Source organism: Macaca fascicularis, chromosome 7 (genome assembly GCF_037993035.2).
Source record: "Macaca fascicularis isolate 582-1 chromosome 7, T2T-MFA8v1.1".
In the NCBI taxonomy this organism is placed as follows: Eukaryota; Metazoa; Chordata; class Mammalia; order Primates; family Cercopithecidae; genus Macaca; species Macaca fascicularis.
The window spans coordinates 171072389-171094045 of NC_088381.1; the positions used below are offsets into that span (position 1 = coordinate 171072389).

Consider the following 21657-nt stretch of genomic DNA (forward strand, 5'->3'; position numbering starts at 1 on the left):
CTGTGCCCGGCCAACTATCTACTTTCATCTACCATCCATCATCTGTCTATTGATCAACTGTCCTTCTACAAAATACTATCCTCTGTCAATCCACCACCCATCATCCACCATTCTTAACGCACCACCCATCTATCCGCCATTCACCATCCACCATTACCTTCCATCTATCTACCATCCATCATCCAATATCCTTCTATCCACCAATCTACCCACTTATCCATCCATCATTCACCCATCCTCCATCCATCCATTCACCTATCTATCATCCACTCATTCACCACCCATCCATCTACCACCCACTCATTCACCATTCATTTACCCACCATCCATTCATGCATACGTCCACCATCCATCTATCCACCATTCATCCATCCACCACCCACTCCCACTATCCATCCATCCACCATCTATCCATCCACACATTCACCATCCACCCATCCACCACCTACCATCCATCCATTCATCCACCAGCCATCCACACATTCACCATTCACTCATCCACCATCCTTTCTCCACCATCCATCTATCCATCCATCCATCTACCCATCCACATATCCACCATCCATTCATCCATCATCCACAATTTACTCATCCACTGTTCATTCATCCATCCACCCATCCATTCACACATCCACCATCCACCATCCATTCATCCACCATCCACCCATCATTCACTCACCCACCATCCACCATCCATCCATCCTCCCATCCATATGTCCATTCACCCATTCACCATCCACTCATCCACCATCCACCATTCATCTATCATCTCTCATCCACTATCTACCATCCCCCATCCATCCATCTACCATCCACTTACCCATAATCTGCCATCCACCATTAGCCATTCAGCCATCCATTCATCCACCACCCATCCATCACCATTCATATCCACCATCCGCCATCCACCTATTCACCATCCACCATTCACTCATTCACCATCCATCCTTCCATCCACCCACCATCCACCACCCACCATCCACCATCCACCCACCATCCACCATCTATCATCTACTATCTACCATCTGCCACCCATCCATCCACTCAATATTCACCATCTCCATTAACTTGTTCACTATCCACCACCCACCAACCACCATCCACCTACCATCCATCATCCACCATTTATCCATTATCTACTTATCTACCATCCATTACCCCTCCATTTACCATCCCATCCACCATCCGCTATCCACCCATTATCCACTATCCACTATCTATTCACTATCCACCATCCATCCATCCATCTCCATCCACAATTCACCATTTATGCAACCATCATCCACCATCTATCCATCTACCATCTACCTATTCACCATCCACCATCCATCCATTCAGCATTCATCACTCACCAAACATCCACCATTTAATACCCACTCTTTTTTTTTGGAAATGGGGTTTCACTCTTGTTGCCCAGGCTTGAGTGCAATGGCGTGATCTCTGCTCACCACAACCTCCGCCTTCTGGTTCAAGCGATTCTTCTGCCTTAGCCTTCAGAGTAGTGGGGATTACAGACATGTGCCACCATGCCCAGCTAATTTTGTATTTTTAGTAGAGATAGGGTTTCTCCATGTTAGTCAGGCTGGTCTCGAACTCCCGACCTCAGGTGATCTGCCTGCCTTGGCCTCCCAAAGTGTTGGGGTTACAGGCATGAGCCACTGCACCCGGCCAACACCCATTCTTTATGATCTACCTGCCGGCCATGTATCCACTTATGCCATTCTCCATCCATCATTCCCTGATTACCATCCATTCATTTTTCTTTTCTTTTCTTTCTTTCTTTTTTTTTTTTTTTTTGTTTGAGATGGAGTCTCACTCTGTGGCCCAGGCTGGAGTGCAGTGGCATGATCTCAGCTCACTGCAAGCTCCTCCTCCCAGATTCATGCCATTCTCCTGCCTCAGTCTCCCGAGTAGCTGGGACTATAGGCACCTGCTACCACGCCCAGCTAAATTTTTGTATTTTTTTTTTAAGTAGAGATGGGGTTTCACTGTGTTAGCCAGGATGGTCTTGATCTCCTGACCTCGTGATCTGCCCGCCTCAGCCTCCCAAAGTGCTGGGATTACAGGCGTGAGCAACTGCACCTGGCCATTCATTCATTTTTCACTCACCATCCTCATCCATCCATTCATCACCCATCCACCCTCTATCACTCATCATCCACCCCGTCAACCATTCACCATTCACCTGCCATGCATCCATATGCCCTACACCATGCACCATCAATGCTGCTGTCCATCAGCTGTCCCCTACTCACCATCCATGACTCTCCACCACCATCCACAATCCACCCTCGTATACCATCCACATACCATGTTCCATCCAGTATCTTCCTTCTATCATCCAACCACCATCTGCAACTCATGGGACGGGGTCACTACGTGAAGTGGACACCCAGTCACAATGGTGAGCAGACTAGGCTCAGGCCTAGCGGCACACAGGACAGAGAAAGGGGTGAATTCAAAGGTCGTTTATTCCCCCTCCTGGCAAGACACCCATTTTACGGGGTAGGTTAGTCCCGCAAAGCCCTTCTTCCTTGCCCTTCTTCCTGAGAACCTAAGGTGTTCAGGCCCTGGAGGGGCGGGTAAGGAGAGGCTGAGAAGGTGCCTCCCAGGGGCCTGAAGAGTCGGCCCTGGGCGGGTCTGGAGGTAAATGTGTAACGGACCCCGGTGCCCCCACCCGACCTGCCTGGTCACGTGGGTCCAGTGGGGCAAAGTCTCCTGGTCGGGCGCAAGGAGCAGAGGCGAGATGGGCGCCCTGGGCCGGGTCCTGCTGTGGCTGCAGCTCTGCGGTGAGCCGGGGCCACAATGGTGCGGGCCAGGACCCAGGACGGCAGCGGGTCTGTCAGGACCCAGGGCCGAGGGCGCTCTAGATGTGGAGGGTGAAGATCTTCCGAGGAGTGGGCAGCGAGGGCTTTGGAGGGTGGGGGGCGTGAAACTCGAGCTGGCCTCCCTGGTCGGGCGAGTGCGCGGCCAGTGCATGTGGCGGCGCGGGAAAGGAGAGGAGGGGTCCGGGAGCCTCCGCCAGCCCCGGCCTCCGGTGGCTCCTGCCCTCGCGGTTTTTCCGTCTGCGAAATGGGCGCGGTCCCCAGAACCTGCCGAGAGCAGCGAGTGTGCGCCTGCGGGGCTGGGCAGACTGCCTCAGTTTCCCGGTCCGCAAGGGAGCACTGAGCCCTCCCCCGCCTTCACACCAGGCCGGCGCGTGTCCCTGGCGCCGCCTTCCCTAAACCCCTCGCGGCTCCCTCACAGCAACCCCACCCACCCCGTTCAGGGCCGGCCTGACCGGGTCCTGCCGCCCCCAGCCCGTTCTTTCTTCTCATACCGGGATGCGCTGTGTCGCAGCCCTTCCCGGCCCAGGTAGGACTTCTCCGGGAAGCCTTCCTGATTCCAAGGCCAAGGAAGAGGGCTGCGCTGCCCCGTCCTCCTCCATGCCCCGGTTGTCACTGTCCTTAACAACCCTCTCCTCTGTTCCAGCGCCAGGCAAACTGGGGGCACTGCCGGGAGGCGATCTAGGCAGGCGTCCTGTAGGGCCCAGAGCGGGCTCTGCAGATACAGTATAAGTCCGTCGGAGAGCGCCCGGGCAGGGCGCCCACAGTCTGGCCGGGAGGGCCCAGGGCCTGGGTCTGGGCCCCGGGGATGGGGTTCCTATGCGTCCCGGGTGACCCGCGCGGACCTGCTGCACCTCTATGGGTGGGTGGCCTTCCCTGAGGAGGGAGCATCCCGGCGAGAACGGCGGGTACTCGGTCACCTCCTCCCCAGCACTGACCCATGCAGCCTCCAAACTCTGGGTCCCCAATACGGACTTCGACATCGCAGCCAACTGGAGCCAGAACCGCACCCCATGCGCCGGCGGCGCGGTCGAGTTCCCGGCGGACAAGGTGCCTGGGAGCCCCGACCGGGTCGGTGATGGGCCTGGACCCCCGGGGCCGCGTGGCCCAGGTGGGGGCTGCTCCCGGCTGGGCTGACGCAGCTTCTTCCTGCAGATGGTGTCGGTCCTGGTGCGAGAAGGTCATGCCGTCTCAGACATGGTAAGGCCGGGCTGTTGCTGCCACTGGGCTGGGGGTTCCCGGAGTCTCCCAAGTTCCTTCAGGGACTGCTGTGTCTGGAAGGCGGCCCCCACCGGCACGGAGGCGCTGCGGGACTCGGACTTTGGCCTCTGGAGAATAATCTAGGAGGCAGGGGGTGGGGGAGAACCTAGGGGAGCGTGGTCCCATGGTCTCAGCCAGGCTGTGTCCTTGGAGGGGTGGGAGGCGCCCCGTCCCCACAGCCCTTCTGGTACCCAGCAGTGGGTGGTCTTCCCAGGAAGTGCCCGCTCCACGCCCTTCCCCCAAAGTCTTGCCCTGTCCTGGTGCCTAAAGCTCCACCTTTAGAACACTAGGGTCCCCAATACCCCCCCTCTACCCACCATCCGGGTCCCTGGCCTGTTAGGAAGCAGCCACCCAGCAAGAAGTGAGCCCACTGCTGCCTTCGCTCTACCACCCTTCAGATCAGATTCTCCTAGGGACCCCTATGTCACTGTGCCAGCGAGGGACCTGGGTGGGTGTGCATTCCTTAAGTGCCTGATATCTGAGATGAGACAGCTTAATCCTGAAACCTTCCCCACCCCCATCGGTTCATGGAAGAACTGTCTTCCACAAAACTGGTCCCTGGTGCCAAAAAGGTTGGGGACTGCTGCCCTAGGGGACCTTTTTCTCAAACTGCGTCACACAACACTCCAAGAAAATGATGGGAACTGGGAGGAAAGCAGGTTCCATGAGCAGGTAAGTTTGGGAACGCTGCAGCCTGCACTTGCCTGGAACTTTATCACGTATTAAAGGCTCTGGTAAGGCCCCAGAGAAGTAAGCAAATTTCCTTGTTTAAGGTGGAGTTCAGCGAGTTACAGGCCAAATGCAGCCCCTACGGCTGGAACAAGGAATGGTTTTTACACTTTGTAATCACTGGGGAAAAAAAGAACAATCTTTTGTGGCACTTGAAAAGTATATGACATTCACACCTCAGCAACAGTAAATACAGTTTCACTGGCACACAGCCCCCCCCACTCGGCTGAGTATCCTCGGTGGCCACTGTCCCATTGCAGCGACAGCCCACCAGCTTCCAGGGTGACTGTGGGGCCCACAGGCCAAGTCTCTGGGCAAAAGCTTCCTTCCAGCCCCTTCACAGTGACTCCTGGGCTGCATCCTCATCCTGTCACCTGCACATCTGCCAGCTCAGTCACTCTTGGGTGAGGGTCACTGGTGAGCTGGGTCGGGCTGTCGGCTCCAGATGTGGGGTCCAGGCCTGGGGGCCCCTGCGTGTGCAGGTGGGGGGGATGGCTCAATGGCCTCGGCCTGACCCACTCCTGCCCCACGCAGCGTCAGGGATCCCGGGCCTCATTTCCACCCCAGGGCTGCTTGATTCATTCCTTCAGGTTTTCCAAAGCTACCTTAACCCAAAAGCCGCCAGGCACTGGGCAGGGCACCCACAGCAAGATGATGACGTTCCTGCCTGGGAGATGGGAGGAGGGCTGGGAGAGGGAGGCAGTTGCCCCTCATGGCCCCGCCCCCAGAGCCCACGCATAACCTTGGCAACCAGGCAGCCTGAGGGAGGGGGGCACTGGGAGCTGATGGGGGATCTGTGGGCAGAGGAGTCAGGCTGGGGTGGGGGTTCCAGGGCATGGATTTCCCCCTACTCCCCTCCCCTGCCGGCCTCCTTACTTTCATGATCTCATTGGAAGCACTTGGGTTCTGAAAGGAGGCAACACTCCATTCATTCATTCATCTATTCAATAATTCATTCATTGATCATCCATTGGCTGGTGGGAACAGTGCAGGGGCAGGGGACAGTGGCCCTGGGGTCCCAGCCTGCAGAGGCTGAATTCACCCAGAGCTGCCTGAGCACCCCCATCCCCTCCACACCCCTGGCTCCCAGCGTCGTCCATCTGCCTAGATAGTGCCCGAGTAACAGGCCGTGCACATGAGTGCTTTACTTTGTAATTCTCTGGTTGGGAGCGTCCCTCCCTGCGATTTTCCTTTTCCTTGCCCTTCCTTCCATTTCTACCCTTTGCCTGCTTTCTTGTTGGGGAAGTCCCCTGTCTTCCACCCATCCCCCTGCCTGGGCTGGAGGCTTTGCAAGTCTGCTCACTGTGGACTTGCCTGCAGTGTCCTGTGCTGAACAGAAACCCTCATTTTAATCGACCTAATGCAAAACCCCTTACCTTAGAACTGTGTTTTTTGTGTTTCATTTGAGAATCCCGTGTGCTCCTCAGTCACAATGGTAATCGACTGCGTACCTATGGGGCATGTGCACCAGCAAGGGGTCCTGCTCTGTTTTCTCTCCTTAGAGTGAGCCCAGCTGCCAACATCCTCCACCTTGCCCTTTTCTTCCAGCATTGCTGGAATCCAGCGTGTGCCTGGGCATTGTGGGTCTCTCTGAGCCCTGTCTTCAAGTCCACAGGCCGCTTTGCCGACCCTACACTATCCACACTGTGGCTCTGCGGGATGGCTTAATATCCATCCCCTTCACTCCTGCTCCAAGGTTCTTTGTGGATCTCATTGTTGCAGATAAATTGTAGAATAGGTTTGCCAGGTACCAACTACCACCACCACCACCACAAAACAAAAAACAAAAAACAAAAAACAAAAAACAAACCCTGGATTTTTTTTTTTTTTTTTTAGATGGAGTCTTGCTCTGTCGCCCAGGCTGGAGTGCAGTGGCATGATCTCTGCTCACTGCAACCTCTGCCTCCCGGGTTCAAGCGATTCTCCTGCCTCAGCCTCCCAAGTAGCTGAGACTATAGGAATTTTGATTGGGATAAATAACAGCCTTATGCTGTCAAGCCATCCATTCAAGAGCATGGATGACCTCTCCAAATATTTCAGGTCATCCATGTACTCATTAGCATCTTAAAGTGTTGCCTGTAGAGGTCTTGTATTGTACTGGTTAATTCATCAATACTTTGTTAAGTTTGGTTTTTTGAGACAGGGTCTCACTCTGTTGCCCAGGCTGGAGTGCAGTGGCAGGATCATGGCTCACTGCAGCCTTGACCTCCCTGGGCTCAAACAATCCTCTCACCTCAGCCTCCCGAGTAGCTGGGACTACAGGCTTGTGCCATCACGCCCGGCTAATTTTTGTAGTTTTTGTAGAGATGGGGTCTCACTATGTTGGCCAGGCTGGTCTTAAACTCCTGGGCTCGAGTGATATGCCCTCTTTGGCCTTCCAAAGTGTTGGGATTACAGACATGAGCCACGGCTCCTGGCCTTAAGTTTGTTTCTATTATGAATGTTGCCCTATATTTAAAAATTATATTCTCTTTTTATTTGTAAATTTTTTGTAGAGACGGAGTTGCACTATGTTCCTCACCAGGCTGATCTCAAACTCCTGGCCTTACCTACTGTGCTTGTCTGTTCAACTATTAGGATTTTTACGTTTATATTTTTCCCCTTCGTTCTTTAAGAAAAGGTGTTCTTGGTATGCTTCCTCCTGGGAACCCCTCCCTGCTCCTGAGGCGCTTTGTGCTGTGACACATTCCTGTGCCTATGGCTCCGCCTCTGCATCTGTGCGTGGACTTGCCCGCCCTGCTGGCAGAGCCGCACCCTCAGGTGTGCACGGAACTGAAGTGTGACCTCACGCCGCTGGGGGTGTTGGCCTCTTGCTCAGGTGCAGTGCTCCTGGAAGGGCCAAAGAGTGGGTCCTGCCCTGGGTGGGCATGCCCTGTTGTGCTGAGCCCCTCATAACCGGCACCAAGGGTTGCCCTGGCCCAGCGCTCATCCTCAGCCCCTGAGAGAGAAGCGCAGAAGCAAGAAGGCAGGAAGCCGAGGTCCTGGCACTTGGAGGAGACGGGGAGGGAGGGGCGGCCGGTCAGAGCCCCATATTTCTGCTGACACCCGAGGCCTGGGCTGTGGCCCCACTTCTGTGGTGAGGGAGCTGCATGGCCCACACCAGGCCTAAGAAACAGCAGGGGCAACTCCACTGCCCCGCTACACTCCCTGCCTCCTCCTGCACCCCTGGCCCCCAGATGCAGCCTCTCCCGCCCTCCCCTCCTTCCCTTCCTCCCTCCGTCACACACCAGACTCCCCAGGGGCCGGGCAACTTTTGAACCTGGGAGCCCTGGGCCTGTGCACGTTCTCAGGGGGCTATGGGGGAAGCGACAGGCCTTGGCCAGAGTCACCTCTGCCCCAGACTCCCCACGGCTCCGTCTCGCTCCCGGGCTGGAGCTCTGCCCCTGGCCTGAGACCTCCAGCTCAGGTACAGGACACTGGGCTGTGCCCGCCTCGGGGACTTGCACACGCGGCCCCATCTTTCCCAGGCCAGATCCTCCTCCTCTGGCAGCCTCAGCCAGGCCGAGGATCCCGGGCCTGAGCTCGCCCGGGCCCCTTCCGTGGACAGGGGCTCGCTTCTCGTCCCAGGGGACTGGGGGCGGGGTGGGCGCGGAGCAGGCCCGGACCCCCGCATGGCACCGCCTTAGCTAGTGCCTTTTGCAGCTCCTGCCTCTGGATGGGGAACTCGTCTTGGCTTCAGGAGCCGGATTCGGCGTCTCAGAAGTGGGCTCGCACCCGGACTGCGGCGCGGGTGAGGCAGTCGGGCAGGGGCGGGGCTCTGGAAGGGCGTGTTCAGGGGAGGAAACTGGGAGAGGGCGTATCCAGGGCGGGGACTGGAGGGAAGGCGCCTCCGGGGGCGGGGACTGGAGGGAAGGCGTGTCCGGGGCGGGGACTGGAGGGTCGTGCGTCCGGGGGCGGGGACTGGAGGGAAGGCGTGTCCGGGGCGGGGACTGGAGGGTGGTGCGTCCGGGGGCGGGGACTGGAGGGTGGTGCGTCCGGGGGCGGGGACTGGAGGGAAAGCGCGTCCGGGGCGGGGACTGGAGGGAAGGCGCATCGAGGGAAGGCTTGTGGATGGGGCGAGGACTGGAGGGAGGGCGTCTCTCCCGGGGCGGGGTTTAGGGAATGGCGGAAGTGTCCCGAAGCGGGGCTTGGCGGAAGTGTCCCGAAGCGGGGCTTGGGAGGTCGTGGTCAGAGGCGTGGCGTGGTGTGGTGCGGAGCTTGTTCCGTGGAGCTCAGGGATGCGCCCCCGCTCAGGCGACCCTGCGGTCTTCCGCGACTCTGACCGCTTCTCCTGGCATGACCCGCACCTGTGGCGCTCCGAGAACGAGGCACCTGGTCTCTTCTTCGTGGACGCCGAGCGCGTGCCCTGCCGCCACGACGACGTCGTTTTTCCGCCCAGTGCCTCCTTCCGCGTGGGGCTCGGCCCTGGCGCTGGCCCCGTGCGTGTCCGCAGCATCTCGGCTCTGGGCCGGGTGAGCACTGCGGGGAGGGAGGCTCGGGTCCCCTCTCCCCGCCTCGGCCCGCCCCCCCGCCCCCCGCTGGTCTGCACACGTTGGGTCTGAGCACTCAGGTGATGTCTCTTCCTGGGGCTGGCTCCGGTGGGGACCCGGCTGCCCGCAGACGTTCACGCGCGACGAGGACCTGGCTGCTTTCCTGGCGTCCCGCGCGGGCCGCCTACGCTTCCACGGGCCGGGCGCTCTGAGCGTGGGCCCCGAGGACTGCGCTGACCCGTCGGGCTGCGTCTGCGGCAACGCGGAGGTGAGCGAGGCCGCAGTGGAGTCTCGGGGGCCGCGCGAGGGTCGGGCCTGTGCCCGGGACAGGGCCGCCGCGCTCCCGCGGTCTCTCGCCGGCTTGCCTCTCCGGCGCATCGCCCTTCTCGCTGCGGTCCGCTCTGGCCCTCCGCGCTGACCACTGCCCCTCGCACCAGGCGCAGCCGTGGATCTGCGCGGATCTGCTCCAGTCCCTGGGCGGCCGCTGCCCCCAGGCCGCCTGCGATGGCGCCCTCCGACCCCAGGGGCAGTGCTGTGACCTTTGTGGTGAGCGCCCCCGCTGGGCCCTGCTTGCTGGGAAGGCCTGGAGGACCTGGTTCGCCCCCGCCTCAGTTTCCTGCCGGGTCCAGATCCACGGCGCTGACCCCTGCCCTCCCGCTGCAGGAGCTGTTGTGTTGCTGACCCACGGTCCCGCATTTGACCTGGAGCGGTACCGGGCGAGGATACTGGACACCTTCCTGGGCCTGGTAATGGGGCCGCGCGGGCAGCTGAGGGGAGTCCCGACCCCAGCCCTACCGCCTCCGCCTAGGACGCCCCTTCTGCAGGGCCCCTGCGGCCGCCCACCTGCTCACTATCTGCCTCTGCCCTTAGCGTCCCCATAGGCTCGGGGAGGGCGGGGGGCTGAGTCAAACCAACCCCGTCCCCCTCCCCAGCCTCAGTACCAGGGGCTGCAGGTGGCCGTATCCAAGGTGCCACGCTCGCCCCTGCTCCGCGAGGCCGATACGGAGATCCAGGTGGTGCTGGTGGAGACCGGGCCCGAGACGGGCGGCGCCGGGCAGCTGGCCCGGGCCCTCCTGGCGGACGTCGCCAAGCACGGTAACCGCGCCCGCCCGGTCCCTCCCTGCTGCTCCTCGCCCCGCCGCGGGGAAGACTGAGCCGACCCCTCCGTCGCAGGCGAGGCCCTCGGCGTCCTGGAGGCGACCATGCGGGAGTCGGGCGCACATGTCTGGGACAGTTCCGCGGCTGGGCTGGCGGGAGGCGTGGCGGCTGCGCTGCTGCTGGCACTGCTGGTCCTGCTGCTGGCGCCGCCGCTGCTGCGCCGCGCGGGGAGGCTCAGGTACCCGGGGCGGGGTGGCGGGGTGGGGCTGGAGGTTGCCCCGAGGGGCTCACGCTACGTCCCTAATACGCACTCAGGTGGAGGCGCCAGGAGGCGGCCCCGGCCGGGGCAACCCTCGGATTCCACAACCCGGTGTTCGACATGAAGGCCTCCGAGGAGCTGGTGAGAGGGCTGGAGGGTGGACTGGGGCCTCCTTGGGGCCAGGACCCTGAACGCCGTCTGACCCTGTCACCCCGCAGCCCCTGCCCCAGCCGCTCAGCCTGGTTCCGAAGGCTGCCGCAGACAGCACGAGCCACAGTTACTTCGTCAACCCGCTGTTCGCTGGGGCTGAGGCCGAGGCCTGAGCGGCCCCCTGACAGTCAACCTTGGGGCTCCCCACCCCCTCTGGCTCCAGAACCTCCCCGACCCCAGTCGATCTGGGGGCTAGCCACCCCCTCGTCCAGCCCCCAAACCTCCCCTTCCTTACCCCCTCCTCCGGAAGCCAAGGACAGGGTGGCCTTACTCAATAAAGGTGTTTCCTGCACCTGCTTCAGCCTGGACATGCCACCCCTGGCCCCGCCCATGAGGACTGGGAGCCCAGTCTTGCACCCTAGTCGCACTGGGGGACATGGGAGGGGTCTAGCTGGCTACTGCTGGAGGCAGCACTGGTCACCACCTGTGTGGCCAGAGGCTGGGGTCTGTGAAGGTGAACCCAGGACTACGAGGGGGTCTTCCCCTACCTTTCGGTGGAGGGAGGGTGAGGAGCTGGAGGGAGGGTGAGGAGCTGGAGAGAGGAGTGGGAGAGAGGCAAGGGGTGGAGGGAGCCAAAGCCTATGCCTGGTGGGGCGGACGGAAAAGGGGTGGGCACCCCTCCTGGCACCAAGCTGCTGGATGCGTCACACTGCGAAGGCAGATCATATGGGGTCACCCATGTGCAAGCGTGTACCACTGCACTGACAGACAAGGGCCTGACCCTATGTGTGCAGCTGCAACTGTGGCACAGTGACCACTTCTGTGAAACCAGTATCCGGGGCTGGAGATGTCACCGGCATCCCCAGTCAGGGCCTGGCCCCCACGCGGAATCTTCTGCCCAGGGGCCCAGCTTAGCCACTAGGACACGTGCGGTAACCAAGATCAGGGCGCCATGCTGCCAGGCACGTCTGTGTTGTGGTTGGAATGAGTCACTGTGGGTGCTGTGCAGTGTACGGCTGAGTGACCACCACAGTTCACGCGTGTGCTCCAACAGCTACCATCTTGCATTTTAAAAGTGGCCGACACTCCCACAGGCACTTTTCAGCCACAATTTTCTTTAGTGTCAGGTGCAAACTGGAGAGCAAGCCTGAGCTAACCGGACATCACCTGCCGCCCGCTGCTCACCCCACTCACAGATGCGACTGTGCTGGCAGGGACCTGCCCCTGGTGTGGACTCTGGAAGGAGAGATGCTCTGGGCTTCCAGGGGAGCTGCTCGCTGCTGCAGCAGCCCAGGCCATGCTGCCTGGCACACAGCTGCAAGGTCCCAAGTGCCCCCGCTGGGTGCTGGGCTGCCTGCCTTGGCTTGCAGTCTCCTCCCCAGTCCGCATGCTTCTGCAGGGGCCGGCACTGTCCTTATCCTACCAAGACAACTAGGTCTCAGTGAGTGGCAAATAAAAGCCAACTGCCCGCATAACTCGGGAAACTGACTCCGAGCATCCTCTCAACCAGGGTCCACTCACCCGGACCCAGGCCTCCCCGAGAGCTCCTGCCTCTTCCTGGGGCCTCTGGCCTGCCCCATCCTGTCCCTTGGGGCTGCTGGCGGGGTTAGTGTGTATGGGTGTGGACATGAAGACCCTCCTGGGCAGCTCCCTCCTGGGGCCCTGGCGCTGCCTGGCTAGGGCTCACAGGCACGCCGCCTTCCTCCCACCCTTCACTCCTGCCCCAAGGATGCCCTCTGCTCAGACTGAATACCCCAACAGCAACCTTTTATGTGACCTCCGAGTGAGTTACCCAGAAGAGCTTCTGCTGGCAACGTGGCTCCTTCACTGCCTTTTGGAGTTCAGACACTTCTGGGGCCCAGACACACAAGTGACAGGTTATCACATCCAGACGGACCACTGGGAACTTTAAAACTGCCGTCTTCTGCTTTATTGACAGGTAAATTGTTCAAAAATGTTCTCACGATTCAATAATTACAAAGACTCAGACTTACATTAAAAAAGTAAAAACCAGAACCCTCCAGGTGCCCATCCAGCAGAAGGCCCAGGAGGGCAGTGGGGTGGCAGGGCTAGGCGGTGCTGGGCCACTCAGTGCTGACTTGGAGAAGTGCACGTCCTGAACAGCCTTGCCAAGCAGCCGACCGGTGGGAGGACAGGGGAAGCCTGGCCCAAGCTGTGGACAAGCTGTGTCTGCCGCCACAGTTAATCACAAGCCTCTGGAGACACAGGGCCACAGAGCTGGTCACTCAACATCTGGTACGAAGAAGGGTGAGGTGAAATCCCCGCGCAGGGCATTGCCGCGCCGTGGGCCGGGGCCAGTGTGCAGGAGTGTGTTGGGTGGGTCTACGTGATCATACGGGCTACTAACCACAGGGGCTCCATGCAGGGGCAGGACTGGTGGGTGGGGGGCGGCGGGGGGTGTTCCAGTGGCTGCTTCATGGCGCCCTGGGGCTCTGACTCCTCTCAGCCCAGCAGGCCACAGGGCCTGCCTGCACCACAACACTCGCTGGTTTTATGGCAGGAGGCGGAAGCCGTGGAAGCGAGTGGAAAGCAGAGAGCACAGCTGACTTCACAGTAGGAGATACTGGTGACACTTCATGGCTGCGACCCAGAATGAACTGAACGCACACCGGGACGCAGGGTGTCACTGGTCCCGGGCCTCTGGCCATGACTAGGTGGTCACAGGACTTCTGCAGCTGACTGCGATGGCTAAGTGAAAAAAAGGCCACAAACTAACCTCCACTTTCCTCTGTCTTCAAAATTCTAGTGACACTGGGATGCTATATGACCTCCTACTATTCTCCTAAGGTCCTAGGGAAGTTTCAGGAACTAGGGAAAAGACTGGGTACTGAGGCTGTGTCCCCAGACGTCTGCTTCCGAAGCAGCCGCGTCATGACGGGTTTCTGCTGAGGAAGTGGCGTTGGCAGGGCCCCACACGCCTTCTCGGGTTGTCAGGGGTGGGAGAGAGGCTGTATGGGGGTCCTTCATGTGCAGACGGAACAGTGTCGCCTCATAGCTGTGCAGACGAACAGATGGGGTCTACTGCCACGAACAATGCGGCATAAAACGGATCAATATTATAATAAAGATTTGTCTTCTTCATCTCCATATCTACAAAGTGATTCTACATTTCCTTGGACAACACTGGAGGGCCCGCTCAGTCTTGGCACTGATGCTGGAGGCCATCCCCAGCTCCCGGGCCCCTGCGGCGAGCTGGCGGCTTCAGGTGTCACAGGCCGGCTGCTCCAGGCCTTCGAGGGGGAGCTGGCTCCTGTGGGGGGAGTTGGGGCTCGGTGGGCCGCTGGGGTTGGAGCTGTTCGATGGAGTTGAGTGTTTGGTGGAGTCCGAATCAGGCTGTGAACAGGAAGAGGGCAGGGTGAACACCACTGCCCTAGGCTGGGAGGCTCGCGTGCCCAGCTGGATGCAAATGTTCACTCAGGGACAGCTGTGGCAACTGCTTCTCCTTTCGTGTTATGAGAACACACACACTCTACACCAGCGATTCGTGGGGCCTTAGGCTTGCTGGTGAGAGTCACAAATTGATGTCTAACCCCACTCAAAAATAACATGGTAATTATCATTACAAAAGACAGCAACTCTAGTGAAGAAACCAGATGCGGCTGGATGCGGTGGCTCCCGCCTGTAATCCCAGCACTTTGGGAGGCCAAGGTGCATGGATTGCACTTGAGGTCAGGAGTTTGAGACCAGCCTTGCCAACATGGTAAAACCCCATCTCTACTGAAAATACAAAAATCAGGCCGCGTGCTGCGGCTTACGCCTGTAATCCCAGCACTTTGGGGGGCTGCGGCGGGTAGATCACAAGGTCAGGAGATTGAGACCATCCTGGTTAACACGGTGAAACCCCATCTCTACCAAAAATACAAAACATTAGCCGGGCGTGGTGGCATGCACCTGTAGTCCCAGCTGTTGGGGAGGCTGAGGCAGGAGAATGGTGTGAACCTGGGAGGCGGAGCTTGCAGTGAGCCAAGATCGCACCACTGCACTCCAGCCTGGGTGACAGAGCGAGACTCCATCTCAAACAAACAAAAATCAGCTGGGCGCAGTGGCGTGCACCTGCAACCAAGCAAAGTCACAAACACGACACTCTTTCCTGAGAAAAGCACTAGGAATAGAGGGGAACTTCCTCAACAAAATAAAACAGCTAACCATACTCAATGGTGACAGACAAATTTATCCCCTAAGATCAGCAACGGGCTGGGTGTGGTGGCTCACACCTGTAATCCCAGCACTTTGGGAGGCTGAGATGGGCAGATCACGAGGTCGGGAGATCAAGACCATCCTAACACAGTGAAACCCTGTCTCTACTAAAAATACAAAAAAAAAAAAAAAAAAAAATTAGCCAGGCGTGGTGGAAGGCACCTGTAGTCCCAGCTACTTGGGAGGCTAAGGCAGGATAATGGCGTGAACCCACAAGGCAGAGCTTGCAGTGAACCGAGATTCATGACTGCACTCCAGCCTGGGCGACAGAGTGAGACTCCGTCTCAAAAAAACAAACAAACAAAAAAAAGATCAGCGATAAGACAAGGATGCCTGCTTTCACCACTGCTATTCAACATGTGACCAGAGGTTCTAGCCAGAGCAATCAGGGAAGAAAAAAAAATAAAAAGGATGCCAAGTTAGAAAGGAAGTAAAACTATCTCTGTTTGCAGATGACATGATTATACACATAGAAAACCCCAAAGAAAAGAATCCACAGAAAACGAACACATTCAGCAAAGTTATAGGGTATGAGATCAACACATACAAGTCAGCTGTATTTCTATACACCAGAAATGAACACATTGAAAAGGAAACTGAAAAAAAAAAATTCAATTTACAATAGCATCCAAAAGAATAGCTAGGAATACTTTAACCAGAGAAGTGAAAAATCTGTACACTATAAATTACAAAACATTGCTGAAAAAAATAGCTTACATAAATGGAACACACCCCATGTTCATGGAGTAAAAATATTGTTGATGGCTGTACTAGGCTGGGTACAGTGGCTCATACCTGTAATCCCAGCACTCTGGGAGGCCAAAGTGGGTGGATCATTTGAGGTCAGGAGTTTGAGACCAGCCTGGCCAACATGGTGAAACCCCACCTCCACTAAAAATACAAAAATCAGCCAGGTATGGGGGCAGGCACCTGTGATCCCAGCTACTTGGGAGGCTGAGGCATGAGAATCACTTGAACCCAGGAGACGGAGGTTGCAGTGAGCCAAGATGGCGCCGCTGCACTCCAGTCTAGGCAACAGAGCGAGACTCTGTCTCAAAAAAAAAAAAAAAAAAAAAAAAGGCATTAATGATGAGGAACATAAATGACAACCTATAGAACAAGAGAAGACGCCTGCACATGACATCTCTCACAAGAGACTGGTATTCAGAACACACCAGGAGCTCCTACAACCCAGCCACAAAAAGACAAACCACCCACTTCAAAAATGGGCAAAGGCCTTGAGTAGACATTTCTCTAAAGAAGGTATGGAAATGGCCAACAAGCACATGAAAAGATGTTCAACATAAGCCTTTAGGGAATGCAAATCAAAACCACAATCTGGTACTACTTCAAAGCCACTAGAATGACTATTAAAAAGAAGAAAAACAAGAACAAGTATTGGTGAGGATGTGGAGACATGAGAACGCTCACACTGCTGGTGGAAATCTAAAATGGTACAACTGCTGCAAGAAACAATTTGGTGGTTCTTCAAAAAGTTAAACATAGAATTACCACACAAATCCAGCAATCCCACTCACAGGTATGAACCCGAATGTGAAAACAGGCACTCAAACACATATGTGCACACTCGTGTTCACAGCAGCACCACTCACAACAGGTGAAGGACAGAAACAGCCCAAATGTGCATCAGGCGAAGAATGGGAAAACAAACTGTGGTCTACCCATACAAGAGAGTATTAGTTAGCAACAGAAATGCCAACACTGATACCTGCTACAACGGGGGTGAGCCACAAAAACAGCATGCCAAGCGAAAGCTAGGCACAAAAGGTCAAAACACATTTCTGTAAGAAAGGCCGGGCATTGCATTTCTACGAAATGTCCAGAACGGCGAAATCACAGAACACGACTGGCAGCCCCGGTGCTGACGGGAGGGAGGGACGAAGAGAGAGTGCTTAAAGGGCAGGGGGTTTATTCTGAAATGATGAAAACGTCTTTTTTATTATGTTTTAGAGACAAGATCTCACTACGCTGCCCAGGCTGGCCCTGAACGCCTCAGGCGATCCTTCCACCTCAGCTTCACTAGTAGCTGGCACTACAGGCGTGAACCATGGCGCCCAGCTAGAGTGGAAATGTTTCTGAATGAGAAAGAGGTGGTGACTGTGCATCTCTGTGGATGTACTAAATGTCACTGAGTTATTCACTTTAAAGGACTTACTTTGGGCCCAGTGTGCTGGCTCATGCCTGTAATCTGAGCACTTTGGGAGGCCGAGGTAGGAGGACAGCTTGAGCCCCGGAGTTGGGAGACCAGCCTGGGCAACAAAGTGAGACCCTGCCTGTGTATTATTACGAAAATAAAAAAAACAAAGTTGTTGGCCGGGCGCGGTGGCTCAAGCCTGTAATCCCAGCACTTTGGGAGGCCGAGACGGGCGAATCACGAGGTCAGGAGATCGAGACCATCCTGGCTAACACGGTGAAACCCCGTCTCTACTAAAAAATACAAAAACTAGCCGGGCGAGGTGGCGGGCGCCTGTAGTCCCGGCTACTCGGGAGGCTGAGGCAGGAGAACGGCGTAAACCCGGGAGGCGGAGTTTGCAGTGAGCTGAGATCCGGCCACTGCACTCCAGCCTGGACGACAGAGCCAGACTCCATCTCAAAAACAAACAAACAAACAAACAAACAAAACAAAGTTGTTTTGTGAATTTCACTTAAATTCAAAAGAACAAAAAAGGTCATGCAGGTGAGACAGGCACCGGCTGCCTCAGGACACAGCACCCTAAGAGGGACAGCATCTCCTCTGTACAGTGTGACAGCCTAAGACACACTTCGGATCTCATGAGCAGGAAACAGCGGACAAACTCAAACTCAGGAGCATTCCGTAAAGTAACAGCAGTGCTTGCTACAAAACTGTGACTGTCCCACCAGACAAAGACAGGCTGGGGGCCTGCTGCAGAGTAAAGGGTGGAAGAGTAGGATGGACAAAGGACCCAAAAGACAAAGGACTTCCAGAGGAAGAGACGCCGACCTTAGCAGAACCAGCAACATGTGCAAGGCATCTGCCTGTTCATTCGGCAGCCAACGTTAAAACATCTCAGTGCTGGGGCTTAGATGTGTGGTGGAGTGATGGACATGGCCCCTCTGCCTGCATCCCTCCCTCCCTCCCTCCGAGGATGGCGCCGGGGGCTAAGCCCTCAGCTCACTCCTCAGCCCTCAGCCCTCAGCACTGCAGCTCCCTGCCTCCCTCGACTGCATTCTCACCCCCATTCCACACAGGGGAAACTGAGGCCAGAGCAGTGTGGCCAAACTGCACACAAGAATGCCGCCAGCCAGGGTGGGGCTTGTCCTGGAGGCGGTCCCCACACTCTGACACCGAGCGCCATCCCAGCTGAGGGGCAGCAGACAGACCAATGTGGAAAGTCAGCCCAGACCACAGCAACTGCTGGTGTATCGCACTGAAGTACATTAAACAACACAGGAGTCCAGAGGAAGGAGGCAGGTTGGCGGGAAAGTTTCCATTCCTTGTGGGGCAGTGTGACAGCCCCGTCCCGTCAGCATTCCCAAAAGAGCTCGGGGTCTGACCAAGAGACTGCTGCACGGGCCTCCTGGAGGAGGGGACAGCCACCCCTGCCCCTCCCATCACCCTCCCACCGCAAGTGGGGTGCTCTGGAAGGGCTGTGACACCACCCAGGGCCCCAGATCTTTGGGCTGCTTTGCCTCCTGCAGTGGTGGCTCACAGCCTCAGTACTGAACCTGGGCAACTCTCACCTCTTTGTCAAAGTCCTGGTCTGGATCGGACATACTTCTCAGAGGCACGGTCACGCCAGGCTCCGATCCACCTACAGAACAAGGACAGCTTTCCTCTTAGGGAGAAAGTCAAGGACAGAATCAAAAGCCTGCAGTCTCCCCATTCCAGCACCCCCTAGCCTCCACCTCCCCGAGGGCTGCAGTGGCCACACTTCCTCCGTACCTGATGAGGGCCACGAGATGTAGGGCTTGTTCCGGGACGGAGGCTGGCGAGCCAGGTTGGTGGGAGCGGGGCCCGGCCTTTCCTCCTGGGAGGGGGGCACAGCACTCTGGGCAGAGACAGCAACACATGAGCATGCATGGTTGACACCCGGTGGGGCCGGCTGCGAAGTGTGTGTGACCTACGGCGGCTGCGGCCTCATGACCTTGATGAGCAAAATGGGGGCCAAGAGGGCTCTCTGGACTGGACAAGGGCTCTGGACAGTCTGAAACTAAGAACTGGCAATAGCAACGTTAGGCCAGATCAAATCCTATAAAAAGTGTACTTTTTTGTTTGAGATTGAGTCTTGCTCTGTCCCCCAGGCTGGAGTGCAATGACACGATCTTGGCTCACTGCAACCTCTGCCTCATGGGTTCAAGCAATTCTCCTGCCTCAGCCTCCTGAGTAGGTGGGATTACAGGTGCCTGCCACCACGCCTGGCTAATTTTTGTAATTTAGTAGAGACAGGGCTTCTCCATGTTGGCCAAGCTGGTTTCAAACTCCCGACCTCAGGTGAACCACTTGCCATGGCCTCCCAAAGTGCTGGAATTAGAGGCATGAGCCACCACACCAGGCCTAAAAAACATACTTCTTTTTTTTTTTTTGAGACAGAGTCTTACTCTGTGGCCCAGGCTGGAGTGCAGTGGCGCGATCCACTCACTGCAAGCTCCGCCTCCTGGGTTCACGCCATTCTCCTGCCTCAGCCTCCCGAGTAGCTGGGACCACAGGCTCCCGCCACCGCGCTCGGCTAATTTCTTTCTGTATGTTTAGTAGAGACGGGGTTTCACTGTGTTAGCCAGGATGGTCTGGATCTCCCGACCTCGTGATCTGCCTGCCTCGGCCTCCCAAAGTGCTGGGATTACAGGCGTGAGCCACCGCGCCCGGCCAAAAACATACTTCTCAAGTAAAAAACAAAGTATACCATCTGTTGGTATGAGGGTGTTACTGAGAAATCACCACCTGATGGCAAATGTCCTTAGGAAGCCGTCACAGGCCGAAACGTGGCGGACTCTGACAAGTATCTGCAGCATCGCTGCCTGGGGCGGCCCAAGGCCTGCACACAAGGCCTCGTGACAGGGAAAGCGCTTGTGAACAGAGCTTCAGTGGAGACGCACTTGTGCGACAGGTGCGCCAGGTCAGAGCACAGTGCCAGCCTCGCGGGCCCTGCCTTTGGGACGGCCTCAGCCAACACGGCTGCCCGAGCGGGGAGGAGGATGGAATGCCCTGCCCGCCCCATCCCCGCCGTGCACGCACCAGAGGCAGGTCCATGAGCACCTGCATGCCGTCGCCTGGGCCCATGTGAGCCACGTGGTTGAAGTTGGTTGGGTTGGATATCATTTTGGATCTCAATTCTGGGTCTCTAAGCATCTCTCTGGGGAAAGGAAACACTTTTGAGATTCACGGACATGTGAGAATCCTCTTGGCCCCTCCCTAGAGCGAGGCCCGGCTGCCCCGTGAGGCCCCGCTCCTACCGCCTCTGCTGCAGTCTCTCTTCCTCCGGGACCTTGAAGACGAACCGCCTCTTGCTCCTGGTGCGCAGCATCTGCTTCTTGCTGTTGTCGGAGGTGTCCGGCACGTTGAGAACCGCTCCTGCGGAAGCAGAGCGCGCGGTGACGGTGCTGCGGCGCCAGGGACACACGCCCCTCCGACTTCCCTTCCCTCCACTCCTAGTGCAGAGGAAGGCTCACCCGAGAACTTGCTCTTGAAGTAGATCAAGCGTGGAGGCTCACAGTTGAGGAGGTTCAGGGTGCCCTCAGAGTTCAGGGGCCTTATCTGGATTGGAAACCAGGGAGGGACAGTGTAAGTGCGGCCACGCAGACTGCACCGGGAGAAGCCCGCCCGCACCGGACGGCGCCCAGACCTCCTTACCCTGCGCAGGCCGATGGTCTGCACCCACTCCATGGTGCGCACATCAAAGACGTCCACGCCATACTCGCTGTACACCGTGACGTGGGTGGGGCTGCAACCTAGCGCAGACGGAGCAGGGCGGGGTGAGCCACAGTGGCTCGGGAACTCACCTGCCCTTGGGCCGGAGGCCACGCCTTGGCACTTGAACAAGTGCAGAGGCAGCAGCACTGCCTCAGCTGGTTCACGTCACCAAAGACTTCACGCTCCCACTCTGGAATTCATTTTCATTTCAAAGTTTAAACAAACACAATCGAATGTTTAAATGCTCCACCATCGCTCTGTAACTAATATTTTGAATATTATAGTACACGTTGAAGGTGACTTTTTAAAAGTCTGTTTTTTCATTTAGCTCTCATGAGATGTGATTATCCTGAAAGCAAATTCAGGCTCAACACACTGGAAATTCAGGTAGGGGACGACTGTTCAGTATGGTGAGGCTAATTGTTCCATGGGAGATGGCAAGTCAGGCTTCCAGGTAGGTATTTAAACCCACACAGAAACCACTGCTGACCTCTGAGCAACAACCCTGCCTGTCTACCCTCCACACGAACGAGCCTAGACCCCTGGGAACCTGTGCTACGGCAGCGTGGGAGGCCCCTCTGCAGCCTGGTCTGAAGGCATATACAAGTGGGGTAATGGAGTCCTACAGAAGCAACTTCACCCAAGGCGCCAAGGATGTGAGACCAAGAACTGCGGAGCCTTTGGCCATTTGGAGTTTAAGGGGCTTTCTCCATGTGTAGAAGAGCAACAACACAGCTGTGCCATGCGATGGAGGAGCGG

The 21657-nt window shown here is 57.1% G+C and overlaps 2 protein-coding genes across 21 annotated transcripts in view; one reads left to right on the plus strand and one right to left on the minus strand.

The window, feature by feature from the left end:
* The first annotated feature begins 2737 nt into the window (after positions 1-2737).
* Positions 2738-13898, plus strand: AMN (amnion associated transmembrane protein). 13 transcript variants are annotated; one of them, XR_012416165.1, is made up of 14 exons: positions 2738-2789; positions 3472-3875; positions 3981-4025; positions 8457-8544; positions 9048-9265; positions 9414-9551; positions 9721-9829; positions 9947-10029; positions 10216-10378; positions 10457-10619; positions 10697-10781; positions 11912-12395; positions 12519-12729; positions 13312-13898. XR_012416165.1 is itself a non-coding variant. In XM_073998307.1 (12 exons), exons 2-12 carry the CDS (start codon positions 3684-3686, stop codon positions 11939-11941), a joined length of 1314 nt encoding a protein of 437 aa, XP_073854408.1. In that variant the 5' UTR covers positions 2738-2789; positions 3472-3683; the 3' UTR covers positions 11942-13898. The 13 variants fall into 13 exon arrangements, 4 of the variants coding, with proteins under 4 accessions (XP_073854408.1, XP_073854407.1, XP_045252975.1 ...); XR_012416166.1 differs by having other exon boundaries at positions 12552-12729; XR_010576956.1 differs by having other exon boundaries at positions 3757-3875.
* CDC42BPB (CDC42 binding protein kinase beta) overlaps positions 12695-21657 on the minus strand; it is a 132733-nt gene continuing 123770 nt past the window's right edge. For all 8 annotated transcript variants that reach the window (XR_012416161.1, XR_012416159.1, XR_012416160.1 and 5 more), the window contains 7 exons: positions 20839-20936; positions 20658-20742; positions 20442-20559; positions 20224-20341; positions 18934-19039; positions 18732-18802; positions 12695-14144 (listed from right to left, as the gene is read on the minus strand). Coding sequence is in view for 4 of the 8 variants with exons in the window: in XM_015454231.3 (XP_015309717.1) it covers positions 14013-14144; positions 18732-18802; positions 18934-19039; positions 20224-20341; positions 20442-20559; positions 20658-20742; positions 20839-20936 (728 nt within the window). In the remaining 4 variants the exon portion in view is untranslated. The remainder of the gene's footprint in view (positions 14145-18731; positions 18803-18933; positions 19040-20223; positions 20342-20441; positions 20560-20657; positions 20743-20838; positions 20937-21657) is intronic.

Bases quoted from the DNA above. Each gene is read 5' to 3' on its own strand.
- AMN (XM_045397040.2), top strand. From the start codon at position 3,684: ATGGGTGGGTGGCCTTCCCTGAGGAGGGAGCATCCCGGCGAGAACGGC. The intron at 9,830-9,946 runs GTGAGCGCCCCC...CTCCCGCTGCAG, and splicing joins GCAGTGCTGTGACCTTTGTG to GAGCTGTTGTGTTGCTGACC. The intron at 10,782-10,858 runs GTGAGAGGGCTG...GTCACCCCGCAG, and splicing joins TGAAGGCCTCCGAGGAGCTG to CCCCTGCCCCAGCCGCTCAG.